The sequence below is a fragment of the Danio aesculapii genome, chromosome 19 (assembly GCF_903798145.1).
Source record: "Danio aesculapii chromosome 19, fDanAes4.1, whole genome shotgun sequence".
In the NCBI taxonomy this organism is placed as follows: Eukaryota; Metazoa; Chordata; class Actinopteri; order Cypriniformes; family Danionidae; genus Danio; species Danio aesculapii.
In genome coordinates this window covers 29096700-29112302 of record NC_079453.1, presented here as the reverse complement: position 1 = coordinate 29112302, position 15603 = coordinate 29096700, and the positions used below count along the sequence as shown (strand labels likewise).

Below are 15603 nucleotides of genomic sequence, written 5' to 3'. Positions count from 1 at the left end.
TACCAGCTCCTCCTCCTATTACAGGATAGGCTGGTGGGAGTGCCTCACAGCCATTGCCAGTCTCTAATTGGACGGCTTGGAAGTCAATCACATAGCTGTAGTCACTCCAGCGAACGGTGATCAGGTCAAGGGCGGGATTTGTTGGAATACTGGTGTGAAGAAAAAAAAATAACTCGTGCAGGACCCTCGATTACTCATTCCGTCCAGGTACAGCGGAAGCCAACCGACCTGAGGTGCTCGGCTCCCGTTATTCTCGTGTGCATGCGACAGATATCGGTTGACTTCGAGCGACGCTTCCGTGCCTCCTGCATCAGCCGCGGCTGTGCTTCATAGGGAATTATAGCAGCAGGAATGCGCATTAAATGATCGCTCTTATGTTTCAGTGCACTCGCGCAGGGGAAATGATGCATTGAGGACCGGCTGCTTTGCGGGCGTTTATCTTCAGAGCTTCATTACATCCACCTCGAACGGCGAACCTATACAATGGCTACTCTTTTGCGCAAAATCGGACTCATTCGGCTGCACGACCGAGACACAGAGGACCCGAAGCATCACCACCAGGGCTCTTTGAAAGGGACTAAAGGCAACCAGAAAAACAACAACACGAAGCACTGCAACACCAGCAACGAGACCAACAACATCCTCAGCACGCCCGAAATCAAAGCCAGGCGCTTCGACGTGTCCGGCAAGGACAAACCAGTCGTCAAACAGGACAAACCGATCAAGGACACGAAAGAGAAGCAGCAAACGGCGGGCAGCAAGGCGACGAGCGGCTCCGTGATGCTCCCGCCGGCGGCGAACCGACAACACTGCACCCAGGTGCGGACGCGGAGGCTGATGAAGGAGCTCCAGGAGATTCGTCGGCTCGGCGACAGCTTCATCACGGTGGAGCTGGCGGACGATAACCTCTTTGACTGGAATGTCAAGCTGCATCAGGTGGACAAGGACTCTGCGCTATGGCAGGACATGAAGGAGACCAACACCGAGTTCATACTGCTGAATGTCACCTTCCCCGACAATTTCCCCTTCTCTCCTCCGTTCATGCGCGTCCTCACGCCGCGGCTGGAGAACGGATACGTGCTGGACGGAGGCGCGATCTGCATGGAGTTATTAACGCCCCGCGGCTGGTCGAGCGCATACACCGTCGAGGCCGTGATGAGGCAGTTTGCTGCCAGTCTGGTGAAAGGACAGGTGAGGATGGGTTATTGCCATAGCAGCATTGCTTTCCTCACATCTCATGTTTCTTGAAGCCATCCTCCATTTTGGCATCGTCGTACAGGTGAATCGCATGAAGTCATTAAATACGAGTCCATATGATAATGCCAGTTACATGTACACTGCGCGTGAATGTTATAACACCGTGAACATACTCACCTTCATTTTGCCCCAAATATGGTTTATGTTTTGTATAAAAATCGATCAAATGAGATCATTGCATCTTTTACCATGCAATGAAGGTAAAAATGGTGGCTGAAGCTGGTGTGTGCGTGTGTGTGTTCCATTATTTTGGAACAACATGGGGTCGAATTGTCATTTATGGATGACTTGTCTTCAGCAAAAAACCTTGTTCATTTATACAAAAACAAAAAAAAGGTTCCTAATTGCCATTTCTGCTTCCACGAAGAACCACTTACATGTAAGGATAATTACAATTCTATAAAGTGGAAACATTTTCTTATCATGTTCTTCACACTATGAAAAATGGTTTAACTATTAAGAATTGGTCAGGGAAAGGTTCCTTAAGGGAACAAAAATGGTTCTTCTATAGCATCACTGTGAAAACGCTTTCATGGAACCTTTATTTTAAGTTGGCTGTTTATTGGAGATCGTGGACATCCTTGATGTGCCATTAGAGGTTCTTCTGGTCAGCGTATTGGCATCATCCATTAACTTAGCAAAGCAAAGTCCTATTGAGTATATTAAAGCACTGGTACACATGGGGTTTTGTAAAGTACCAAAGAAAAATCTTTTTGCATTGCAATAGCAGGCAGTATATCCTATTGAAAAATTGTAGCCAAAACATTGGTTTCATGATGATGTTATATAGGTTATTTCAAATAAATGTGCAAAATAAGGATTCTGTATTATTTTTATGGTCAGTTTGTAACCATACTGTCCTACAGAATCACATTTTTGAGATCTGCAAGGCAAAATGCTCCAGAAATGGTTCTGCTATTGTTACAAGCCATAATCTACTGCTATTTCTAACCACTTTTCTTAAGAGTATATTGCAGTCTGGATCTTGACTAGTAATGTGATTAGATGGGCTCTGTAGATGGATCACATCGGTCATTAAGATAGTCCTGTTCTAAGGATGATTGCGAAGACCAGCGTGGGTCATGGGAATGGATGAGAATCCTTAATGAAGCTAGAGACTGGCCATTAACCCTCAGCTGTAAATCTGAGAGAAAAGACCTGTTCATCTACCCTTACCTCAACCTGTCAAGAGCTCTTAAATGCTAAATTCATGATGAGCCTGAGGCAGTGGTGACTAGATAACCATTTTTCCCCCAAATGACCCAAAGCACTCTGGGGTAATTACCATTTTAGCTGCTGCTGACACAACAGACCCCCAATTAATATGCAGCTATTGTATTATAAGAGGAAATGCCAGGCCACATTTTGCTGCAGAGCATTCATGGTTTATTGCCTTTGGTTATAATACTTTTAAAACGAATAATTCCTCTCTTATTCGTTTAATTGTTTATTAAAAATGCTCCTTTTGATTCTGTAAGGACATGATGTGCTTTGACAGTCATTTAAATGGCACTTTTTATTTTTTGAAAATTTAGCTTCAGTTTTCAAAGATTTTTCTCCAGGCAGTCTGAAAAAAAAATAAAAATCAATCTAACTGTATTAGACATTTACCAAGATGTCGTAAATTGGAAATAAAAGGAACTGTCAGGTGTCATTAAGCCTCCTATTTAGAGTCTAATTCACCTGCATTTTTAATGATCACCAACAATATTCCTGCCTTTGTTGAATTTACATACCATGTCCTTTTTGCCTTGATACGATAAGCTGCATCAAACAGGCGTACGCTTCATGTGATGCTATGATGCAAAGAGCAACACTGGCACATGTTGGTTACATAATCCCTACCGTCTGTGGTGTCCCAGAATTCACAGAGGCCGAGCACGACCATTGACTGATCTCCATTCACAGGATTACCCATCAGGCATTACACACGGGTACAGCGCAGTGCTCGATACGCACCAAACCAAAATAGCGCAGGGAGACATGGGTGATGCCGCTAGCATGCTGCAGGGAAAACGCTGATGTGAATAACCTGGATTAACATTGACGCGGCTCCCTCCACCGATGGCTCTCAAGCGTGAGAGAAACGATTTCCGAGAGAGACCGTAAACACAATAAAGCTTAATTAAGGCTCCATTGGTTCCTTTTAATCCAAAAATCACAGGCTATTCTGAGGGGATAAGGCAGGCTCTTCTCGATTGAGCACACACGGTTACTTCTGGGCCATTAGATCTCATCCTGACTGATAGAGCCTGAGGGAAGAGCCGGCTATTTCGGTCTCTCTGTCCCTGCTGTCTTACATCAGCACTGGCACTAGACTGACCTCAGTCCTGGGGCATCTGAAAGCACATCCTTTTTGCTCATTTAGTGGATGCTGGGTTCTTGAGATCTCATACGTAGCCTGTAGTGGCATATTTACACGCTGGTCCTTTGCATGCTGAGCCCACAGAAGTTCAACCCAAGAGATTTTAATGCTGCTTGGACGTCCTGTTCTATTGGAAAGTACATTCTGCCTATAACATCTCTCTGTTTAAAAAAAACAACAGCAACATATTAAAAGAACACTCCACCTTTTTTTGGAAATAGGCATATTTTACAACCCCCCTTGAGTTAAACAGTTGAGTTTTAACATTTTTGAATCCATTCAGCCAATCTTTGGGTCTTTTAACTTAGCTTAGCATAATTCATTGGATCTAATTAGACCATTAGTTCAAGAGTTCAGATATTTTTTCTATACACATTTTTTTTTTTCAGCGAGATGCTAATGGTCTAATCTGATTCAATGATTTATGCTAAGCTAAGCTAAAATGTTCCTGCCAGACACTGAGATTGCAAAAATTGTAAACCTCAACTGTTTAACTCTAGGTGACTTGTAAAATTAGCCCGTTTACAAAAAAGTTTAGTGTTTCTTTAAGTTATTAAAGGGGCTATATTTAGAATTCAAAGCCCCTTGGTTTTTGTAGTAGGGCTGCACGATATTGAAAAAATCAAACATTGCAATATTTATTTATTCTGTATATATTGTATATTATTATATATTGCAATATTAATTCAATTTAACCAGATGAATTGAATAACTATTTGGGAAGAATTTAGATTTTAGATCGATTGGGGAGTGCATAAAATATTATAAACAATTTACAAGCGGAGATATAATTCAATAAAGAAAAAAATACGACAGAGATATTAATGCAGCTTGGACATACTTTTTTGTTGGAAAGAACATTCTGCCTATAACATCTCTGTGTTTAAAAAAAACCCCAACATATTAAAGGAACACTCCACTTATTTTACAACCCCTCTCGACTTAAACAGTTGAGTTTTAACATTTTTGAATCCATTCAGCTAATCTCTGGGTCTTTTAACTTAGTTTAGCATAATTCATTGGATCCATTAGCATCTCACTTGATTTATTAAAAAAATTCCTCATAAAGCTTATTTTTTTGAGCAAGATGCTAATGGTCTAATCCGATTCAATGATTTATGCTAAGCTATGCTAAAATGTTCCCGCCAGACTCTGAGATTGGCAGAATGGATTCAGAAATTGTAAAACTCAACTGTTTAACTCTAGGTCACTTGTAAAGTGAGCCTATTTACAAAAAAGTGTAATGTTTCTTTAAGTTATTAAAGGGGCTATATTTAGAAATCAAAGCCCCTTGTTATTTGTAGTAGAGCTGCACGATATTGGAAAAATCTAACATCACAATATTTATTTATTCTGCGATATATATTGTGATATTAATACAATTTCACCAGATGAATTGAATAACTATTTGGGAAGAATTTAGACTTTTAGATTGATCAGGATGATTAGGCGAGTGCATAAAATATTATAAACAATCTACAAGCATAGATAAATTCAATGTAGAAAAGATATGAATTAAATAAAACAGCGTTTTATTGTTTTCCTGAGGAGTCGAACTGTATTCAAGTATACAGTAATTGAATAATCAAATGTAAAATAATACTGCATAGTCTTTGTTTTATATATAATTCAATAAAATTAATTACCAACTGTTAAAAAGCTACAAATCTTACAATTCGTTATGCCTGAATGCTTTTAAACCCCTCACACAGTCACAGGCCTCAAAAAACACTTGCAAAATGATACATTCATGATCATTCAGACTCAACATATACTAGCGATGTGACTATTGCGAATGATCACATTGCTATATCGATGCTGAAATTATATATGGTGCAGCCCTAATTTGTAGATATTAAAATGACACTGTTGGGATAGTTTGATTATATTTGTTTTTTTAATTGGATCCCTTGTCTTTATATGACATATGGACAGTACAAAACAGCTCTTACTGTATTATCCTGAACAGTATAATTAATTTAGGTATTAAAGAATTAGATATTACAGAGTGTGCATAAATGCCACTCCTTTTTGATATTCCTGACAAAAGCTTCTGGAGACCTTTACATAAAAATCATTCTACAGGCTTTTATACAATAAATAATATATGAAGTCGGTGAAGGTCTCTTTTTTTGCTTTATTACAAGCTGTTCTTAAAAAGTGATGATCTTTCTTACATATAGCACATGAAGGATGTCTATGCCTGTTACTGTCGCATCAATCCTTCTATTCATTTGTAAGGTCAATCCTGATTGTTGGCTGGCCTTTCGAGCATGCCAAATGAAAAATAAAAGTTTCTCTTGTCCTTAACACACTGGCTGTGCTCAGAACAGGCCTTAGGGATTCATGAGTCAGGGAGGTATTTTCTCTAAATACCTTTTATCTTTGCCATACAAGTGCCTTGGATGACCCACTATAATTTGCTTAATCTACAAAGAATAGAAATACCAAATTTAAGTCAACACCTAGGTCCAAATACACAGTGTTTCTTTTGCATGTCACTAGTTTTGTTGTACAAAATTCATGCACAGGTCTTTTCTAAATAAAATGCTTTTATTGTAATCCTTAAAAATGCAAGGTCCAATCCTCCTAATTAAAAAAGTAATTATAAAAAATGTGGTATAATATTAACTTTTCATGATTCAATCAATTAGGGATTAATTTTGTAAAAAAATAAAATGTAAAATAAGCTGTTAAAGAGGGACTTTTCAATATGGTTCATAAATAAAAATGGATAAATTTTGCATTTGGCCATTAAGTCACACAACAACTTAAAAAATACACTGTTATTGTCCCACATTTGTGTGTGTGTGTGTGTGTGTGCACATTTTGTGATATTTCAGGACGCAAATGTCTATAATGACATGGGTATGACAGGTATTATAAGATGGTGGTAAATTATGAGGACATTGCTAATGTTCTCATTTCTCAAATAGCTTATAATCACTTATAGCACAGAATTAGTTTTTTCCCCTCTAAATGTAAAAGTGTAAAGTTTCCTGTGAGGGTTGGCTTTAGGGACAGGGATGGGGTAAGGCAATGGAAAATACTGTTTGTACAGTATCAAAACAATTGAAAACCTATGTAATGTCCCCACAATTCACAAAAACAAACCTATGTGAGAGACATTTTCCAGTTGGATACATATATCTGATAACCTAAAATTGGCTTCATTGGTTTTTGCACATTTTCTTTTATGTAATTTCTGATGGGTTCACAAACAGGCAGACATCTTGAGACATTAGCAAAGGGCATGGCATTTCTGCCTCTTTTCATACTTTGAAACCATCACTTCAGGGGAAGAACTCGTTTTTTTTACTGCGGGATGCCGCAATCCTGCATGCATCATTGCATCATATCTATTCCCATTATCCTTTACCAGCGATCAAAATAGCTGAACCTGGTGTTAAAATGCTCTTGAAGCTTGTTTAAATAATTCATCCTGAGGTTTTATCAAGCACAGTCTCTTGATTTACTGTGTCTTCAAAGCTCAGCGCAGTCGGCTTTGAAATTGAAAATTAGAAAACCTCTGAAAATGGAGGACCAGAACCATTTAATCATTTCCATCCATCATTCGCACATCTTCATCTGCATGTCAGTTACATAATTTATGACAACACTCAAGAAAACAGGTAAATCAATTTAATGTCACAATACACCTACATGCTTTTACTCAACTTTGACTTCTTAAACAGAGGTTGATTTTGATGGGTTGAATAAAGCTTCTTTGATTGTTTATAGCAATCCTCAGATGACTTTTTAGAAATGGCTCACTTATAAACCGTTTTTTAAACATTCAATTGGATGAACACTCAACTTTTTTGGAAATAGACTTATTTTGAATTTATTCAGCCAATGTCCAGGTTTGGCAGAAGAAATGTTAGCTTAGCTTAGCATGAATCATTGAATCAGATTAGACCATTAGCATCTCATTAAAAAAAAAAAGTATTGAAATAGTAATGAAGGGATTTTGCTGTCATACCATGGCTGTGGCAGCCTTAATGATATTAGGCAGTGCAGTTATTTGTAGATTCTGCATAAATATTACATTTTTTATAGCATTATTGCTTTTAATTTTTCATCTGTTTTCATACTCAACGTAACTAATGAAGAGTCAAGCTTTAAATAGGAAAATTATCAAAACTTTTTAATTTGGAGCGGGATGCTGATGGTCTAATGCAATCCAATCGTGTATGCTAAGCTAAGCTTAAAGTGCTACTGCCAGACCCCAAAAAATGGCTTAATGGATTCAAAAATGCTAAAGCTCAACAGTTTAAATCCATGAGAGTTGTAAAATTTACCTATTTCCAAAACACTCTTTTATTACACTCTTCAGAATTTAAACCTACAAACTTTTACAAAAGTTGTTTGCTCATAGAACTGGTCTGTATATTATTTTAACATAATTACCCATTAAGTTATTAGGATAGAAAGTATATTTGGTAATTGAATGTTGAATGATGTACAATCTATTACAATTGTGAAATTCCCTTTTACACTGCACATTTTCCAAAGTTTTGGAATGTGAATGAATTGTCAAGAAGAAATTGACATTTTAATGGTTGCGTGTTTAGGATAGACCTATAGAGAAGCTAAAAGCACTGAGTCAAGAGTCATTCAGGTTAAACAAATTCTAATGTACTCAAGGCTTTAAAAAAGTTTGGAGTGCTTCTTTAAAGCCGACATGAAATGGAAGATAAGATCCGTCTATGGATCTAGTTACTAATTTCATTATCTAACATTAAAGTGGTGACTCTGTGATTAGCATTGTGGCCTCACAGCAAGAAGGTCGCTGATTCGAGGCCCATCTGGGTCAGTTGGCATTTCTGTGTGGAGTTTGCATGTCTTCCCGTGTTTGCGTGGGTTTCCTCTAGGTGCTCCGGTTTCTCCCACAGTCCAAAGACACGTGTATAGGTGAATTGAATAAACAAAATTGGCCATAGTGTATGAGTGTTTGCATATGAAAGTGTACAGATGTTTCCCAGTACTGTGTAAAACATATGCTGGGTAAAGTTGGCAGTTCATTCCGTTGTGGCGACCTCTGATGAATAAAGGGACTAAGCTGAAGAAAAAATGAATGAATGAATGAACAAATGTTCATGTTAGTAAATACATTAACTAATACAATCTTATTGTAAAATTGTAAATATTCAGCAATTTGTTGTATGCTCATAAGTATTAAGCCACATTTACAACAAAGATAATAACCATCATATTAAATCTAATAGTTCTGAGAATTGTTCTAAAGATTTAATAGAGTGTAATGAAAGTATTCACTGATGGTCAGGATGTACCCGGATGCACCTGTGTTACTAGTTTCAGCAGTTGTTGTCTCGGAATAACATACCTTGAAATGTCGGGACTGACCAATCATAATCAAGTATTCCAGACAGCTGTGTAATAGTTAAAAGTAATCACTCTTGGTGTCAACAAGCCATTATACAATATGCTTTGATGTCTCTTCTAACAACTCTATTTCCGTTATTCCATTATTAATTCATTTTGGTATTCACTTAACTAGTAGAAAGTATTAAGTCTTTCAAACATTGTGTTTTCTCTGTAGGGTCGCATCTGCAGGAAAGCAGGCAAGTCTAAGAAGGCCTTTAGTCGCAAGGAAGCTGAAGCAACCTTTAAGAGTCTTGTCAAGACCCATGAGAAGTACGGCTGGGTCTCTCCTCCCGTGTCCGACGGCTGATGTCAGCATCTTCGATGGCAATCCCGACATGGCGTTTTTCAGTTGGGTTTTCTTCTTTTTCATCATCAAACTTAACTACGACAAAAAAACAAAACAAAAACAACAACAAAAGCTAGCGCGTCATATCTCACACATCAACGTGGCACATTCAGCATCATTCCGTCCTTCACTCTTCTTCATCGAGGTGCCATGGACCGAACACTCGCTGCGACATCACAATTACTCATGAGTGGCCGTCACTGCAGCTACATACAGCTAAAGACTCCGGATACGACTGAGGCTCCAAGCTAAATTAAATGTGCACCAATCCTCCCTCTATATACTGTCTGTCTGTCTTGCTTCTTTTCTCCACCATCTATCCCTCGTTCTTTTAATAGCTGACAATGACTTGCGCTGAACAGCATCAGACCTGCCTCCCATTTACATGCAAATGACTTTGTTAACACTTAATAGATAAGCAGATCATCACACTACATTCGAGGTTCAGTTTTGCTGGTTTCCTCCTCATTGGCTGTGCTGTTTTTCACGGTTGGATGCAACTTGATGATTGTAATTTATGTAGAGCTGTGCTCTTTCTTTTCCTCTGTGCGCGTGGCGAAATTTAGACATCACTGTGTTGCGTAGATGGTGATTGATTTCCAATGGAGAAAAAAAAAATACTCTAGGGCTTTGTTCAGACAGGCAGCAAATATCTGATTTTTTAGGCATATCCCATTCAAATTCAATTACAGTTTTGAACGCTGAACTGAAGAAAAATTCACATCAATGTGGTTTAAAATTTTAAGATCCAAATCAATTTTCAGTTCATTTCTCCTCACATAGCAAACCATGTGACTGTGTAAATGAGTGCACAAGTCAGCAGTATATGCATGGATGCGTAAAAATGCCTCTTGCGAGTCTAGCACCACCACATGATAGACACGAGCAGAGGAAAAATTCCCAGTTTTCCATCCTCTCGTTCCACATTGACAGCTGCTCTTGGTTGTCTGGCGTCGCACTGGATTTCCACAACACAGTCTGAACAAACACCAGATTTCATCACTTACAAAATGGCAGACTCTCAATCCAAAAATTGGATTGACGTGCAAGCCTTCGTCGCTAATACAGAGGTCCAAGATTTTAAAAAACAAAACAAACAAAAAAAGGCATAAACCACCTCTGTTGATTTGTTTTATTATTTGTTTTCGGAGAAGACCAAAAGCTCTTAATTCTAATGGTTTAGATACCAGATGGCATTAGTGAATGTCAGCGTCCCAGTGGGATCTTGGCATTGGCGAGAGATAGAGAGAGGCATGTGACAGACATGGTGATGTTTGCGTTCACCATGGCATCAGTCCCTACAGAGCTCTGAACAACAGGACATTGCCGACCAAGCAGACCCAACCTCATGTTAGAATATTGCAGTATCTTAGTACCTTCACACACCGATGCTCCAAACATGATCAAAAATTAATTGTGTTGATTCGCTTGTACTATTTGGGCTCGTCATCGATCGATATGCTTGTGGTTGCGGGCCTGATTCCTCCACCCTGCACTGACTCTGCATCACTGTGCCGTGTGCTTGATCAATACTATACTAGAACATCGGTAAACAGGACAAAATGGCTGACAGCACGGGATGCAAGATCTCACGGCTGCGTAAATCAGCGCGCGAAGCTCCGTTATGACTTTGACAAGAGGCAGATGAAGAAGGACAGAGGTGAAGAGAGAGACGCTGAGGGGGCGATTCCTTTGTTCAGGAACCTTGAGGAATGAGGGCGGCTCGTTTAGTTGCCTGATTGATGCTCTCCGAGAGACACAGCTCCACGCCTTGATGTTTATTGACTTCTCCTTCAAATGTCAGCGTGAATCTGGAACAGCTCGACTGCATCTTGTGAGCGGTGAGATGCAGAAGAAGCTCTGTTTGTTTTAGATCCCACCCTACCCATGGTGCTCTCCACACGGTGTGTTTGTGAAATACAAATGTAGTCGAGGAGTCGAAATTATATAAGGCCTGTTAGAGGAGGAATTTGCACAAAAATGTTCATTCTGTCAGAAACGTTTCTTAAACGTAGTGCTGTTTCAAGTGTGTATGGCTATCTTTAGTCATTGAAACGCAATTGGAAAAGTGTGTAGTGGCTGCTCTTTTTCCATTAAATTGTCATTCTCAATTGTCAGTCTTTTCTGAAGGCATATGAGTATTTAATATGAGGAAAGATCTAAATTTAAAGGGGTGTTTACATAACACTAAACTAAAAACTGAAAATATTTTCTGTATTTTGGCCATTTCTGAAAATGCAAACAAATTTTTTATCATCTAAACCAGTGTTTCTCAACCATGGTCCTGGAGGACCACCAACACTGCATGTTTTAGATGTCTTCTTTGTCTGTCGCACCCATTACTGGTCTTTCAGTCTCTGCTAATGAACTGATGATCTGGATCAGGTGTGTTTGGTTAAAGAGACATGTAAAATATGCAGAGCTGGTGGTCCTCAAGGAACGTGGTTGAGAAACACTTATCTAAACTACGAAAATAAAAATTTGCTAAACCTACGGTGGCCGAGAGAGCTTAACGTGCTGCAATTTAAGAAAACTCGTGCTATTACAAAAAACGCCAGCGAATTGAGAAAAGATCTTCATCAGTTCATCAGCAAATCGTCACAATGTAAACACATTTTTAAAAAAAACACTGCATTTTCACACAACGCAAACAATTAATAAAACGCTCTGCATTTTCACACAATGCAAACATTTAACAAAAACTCGCTGCATTTTCTCACAACATAACTGAAATGCTTCAAGGAGACCCTAAAACATGACAGACCCTGCTATTTATGGTATGGTTATTTAGGCTAATAAATTCTAAAGAAACGGGAATCAGGATATTAAAATAAACAAGCAAAAACTCACCCTTCAAAGATCACATACGCCCGATTCACATGGGCCAACGCTTGACAGAGGGCGTGTCTGAAATTGAGGATGATGTGATCGTGATAGCAGCGTCAGCCAATGAAATTAGTCCACAATCAACATGGCTAAGCTGGTGTATTTGCATAAAGCAATCTGATTGGCTGACGCGTCCGTTGGCTCTTGAAAAGTTGAGAAGTTCCCAATTTCTGCAGCGAGCAACGCCACTGAAGCGGCGCCGACGGATCCACAATGCAGTTCGGCAACGCCTGATGTCACCTATTCAAAGTGAATGGGAAGCGTTGACACTGACACCTCGTGTGAATGAGGTGTTACAACTTCACTGAGCAATAGTTATGGCACAGCGGCATTTGTCACGTTTTTGGGTCCTTTTGAATCATTTCCGTTGTGTTCCGTTCTTTTTGTGTTGTGAGAAAATGCAGCGTTTTTTGTAAATTGTTTTCATTGTGGGAATACATTGAGTTTTATTTTCGCGTTTTTTTTTTTTATGTGTTTACGTTGTGATGATTTGCAGCACGTGTGCTGTCAAACTGATGAAGATCTTTTTTCAATTTGCTGGCGTTTTTTGTTATTGCATGTGTTTTCTTAAATTGCATCATGTTAAGCTCTCTCAGCTACCCTATAAACAGAATGCACATGCATATTATGTGTGGAGTCTACCATCAGCAGTTTTAAAGGCGCTTTATTTAACATTTATTTAGTACTATTATTATCATGCACAACTCTTCAACACGGGTCTGACCGGGGTCATTTTGGCAATTACTTTTTTTGTACATTGTCATATAAATGTACACAAAGTAAAGGACTAAGACAGTCTATCTTCCACCATTAAAGTCTGGAGCCACATTCACTCAAACAATGACTTTTGCTGCTTGTTCAACCTACTAAAAGTGATTTGAAACAACACAATTCTTACATTTTTTGGGACAACTTAATTGTTTTATATTCAGTCCACTTAAGCTAACTTAATCGATTTGGGACAACATGAAAGAATTGTGTGGAACCCGGCATTTTTTACAGTGTTTGATGTCAGCGTGGGTGGCACATTGGCTTAGTGGTTACCACTGTCGCCTCACAGCAAGAAGGTCGCTGGTTTGTGTCCTGGCTGTACCAGTTGGCGTTTCTGTGTGGAGTTTGCATGTTCTCCCCGTGCTCATGTGGGTTTTCTCTGGGAGCTCCGGTTTGGCCCACAGCCCAAAGACATGCGGTATAGGTGAATCGGGTAAACAAAATTGGCCGTAGTGTATGAGAGTGTGTAAATTACTGTGTATGGGTGTTTCCCAGTAATGGGTTGCGGCTGAAAGGGCATCCACTGCGTAAAACATATGCCAGAATACTTGGCAGTTCATTCCGCTGTGGCGACCCCTGATAAATAAGGTACTAAGCCAAAGAAAAATGAATGATGTCAATGTTGTTTTGACATCATTATAACTGCTGATATGATAAACCCTGAATGCTTTTAGTTTAAAATCCCTTGTTTGTAGGCCACCCAAAATGATCATATGACTTCAGAAGACTGTAATATGGCAGACATGAGATTATGAGTATGATTTTATCATAATATTTTGTCATTTTAAAACATGACAGCTTTGATCTACACTGAATGTCATTACACAGAGAAGAACAACAGTTTGCTTCTTGTTGAAAGAAAGCCTTACACATTTGACTTCATTTGAGTGAACTACTGCTTAAAAAACAACACGTCGAGGTTGAAAATAATCTAATTTCCATGTTGATATACACAATATTTCAAGGGTAATCTTCTTCAGACATGGAAACAGCATGTGCCAAAAGCTTAATGTACTTTGTCACCATTTCCTTGTGTGTTTTCCTGTGTGTAACTGCTGCGCTCTCAGTAGAAAGACTCTCTGCTATCACTGACGGTTTCAAATGTCACATGAGAAGCTGCTAATTAATACGGCATTTGAACAAAAAAGGAGAAGAAAAAAGACAAGGACACTGCTGTGTAAATGATAAAACCACAAATTCTGATGCCCTGAAGGAAGATGATGGGGGAAACAACACTGTTTAATGATCTGTTATTGATATTTATTTCTGTCTAGTAGTTTTTGTGTTATTAATATTAAGGTTATCCATTATAATAAATGGAGTGCTATGAAAAGTGGCAAACACTAATTTTGCTGTATGCAGTGGTGTTCATAGGAAATGAAATTAATGCTGATCACTGGAGAACTTGTATTTCATGTTCGTATCAATGCAGCGATTGTAAAAAAAAACAAACAAACAAACAAAAAAACATGCGTAAACCCTGGTGTGGGTGGCTTATTGCAGATTTCTGTGTGATCGCAGATGGTGTCTCTTATCACTACTGAAGTGCATTTGGTCTTCTCCAGTCTCTTGTTCGGACATTACTGAGAAGTGGTCGTGTGTTTTCCTATTTAGTGAGAGGAGATACTATACCAAGGACTTACTATAACCAGTCGAAAATATCGCGAAATTGGATGTTTTCTGGTTTAAAGCATAATTTTGTGATATAGTTTAGCGCCGTAGTTTGCAGAAACTAACTAACAGAGTTGATCGTCCAAACGAATGAGATGATTCTGTTGTATTATATCTGCATGTGGTCTGTGATTGTTAGCTAGCTAACTTGTTTTCATTTTCCTTTTCGTTTTTGGGTTTCGTTTTTTCAAAAATGCAAGAAAGTAACGAAAAAGAGCAGAAGCCGCTTCTTTGTACTTTTGGGTTCGTTCCGTTTGTCCTGGTTTTTCTTTATTAATGTCCTTAAATGTCAAATTGTGTTCTATGAATGTGTTTTAATTTATTTGTAGTTTGCCAAAATGAAGATTTTGAAGCATGTTGCAGGCATTGTCACTGATGATAAAAAGAGAAAGAAAATAAATGGAAAAAAAATATTAATATATGTACCTGGATTGAAAGGAGTCTGGTATATGTAGTGATCTCAGGCTTTCACGGGGTGAAAGGTAAAAACTACAAGACAATGTGTTTTCTGCACTGCGTAAACATCATGCCAGGATGTGGTCAGAGCAAAACCAAACAGGAATGTGCAATAAAGGCTGTAGGCTGATTCCACCCTGGAAGCACTTGGTGTTTGTCTTCTTTGCTCTCTAGGATCTCTGCTTTGGAGCATGCGGTTTTTCTGTTCCGCCCAGTGCGTTTGAGGATATCGAATCACCCGTGACGGTGAATGATAACACCGGCTTCTCTCCAGAAAGCCACTCGTCCACATTTCCCCTCATTAAGACCGTATGCACATTTAGAGAATTCATCGCGCTTGTCATGGTAATTAAGTTACAATATAACGACTGTGTTCATTTATATCTTTCATTTAAAAGCCCCTCCCTCCTCTCATTGCTATGCAACAGGAATAATGATCTGCTACTGGGTGCTGAATGTGATC

General features: G+C 38.8%; 1 protein-coding gene across 1 annotated transcript; it reads left to right on the top strand.

Moving 5' to 3' along the window:
- On the top strand, positions 1–15283 carry ube2ql1 (ubiquitin-conjugating enzyme E2Q family-like 1). Its single transcript, XM_056479388.1, has 2 exons — positions 1–1191; positions 9186–15283. The coding sequence occupies exons 1-2, from the start codon at positions 484–486 to the stop codon at positions 9315–9317; spliced, it is 840 nt and encodes a 279-aa protein (XP_056335363.1). The 5' UTR covers positions 1–483; the 3' UTR covers positions 9318–15283.
- The last annotated feature ends 320 nt before the right edge of the window (positions 15284–15603 follow it).

Coding starts and splice junctions, on each gene's coding strand:
- ube2ql1 (XM_056479388.1), top strand. CDS start 484: ATGGCTACTCTTTTGCGCAAAATCGGACTCATTCGGCTGCACGACCGA. Junction 1,192..9,185: donor CCAGTCTGGTGAAAGGACAG/GTGAGGATGGGT, acceptor TTTTCTCTGTAG/GGTCGCATCTGCAGGAAAGC.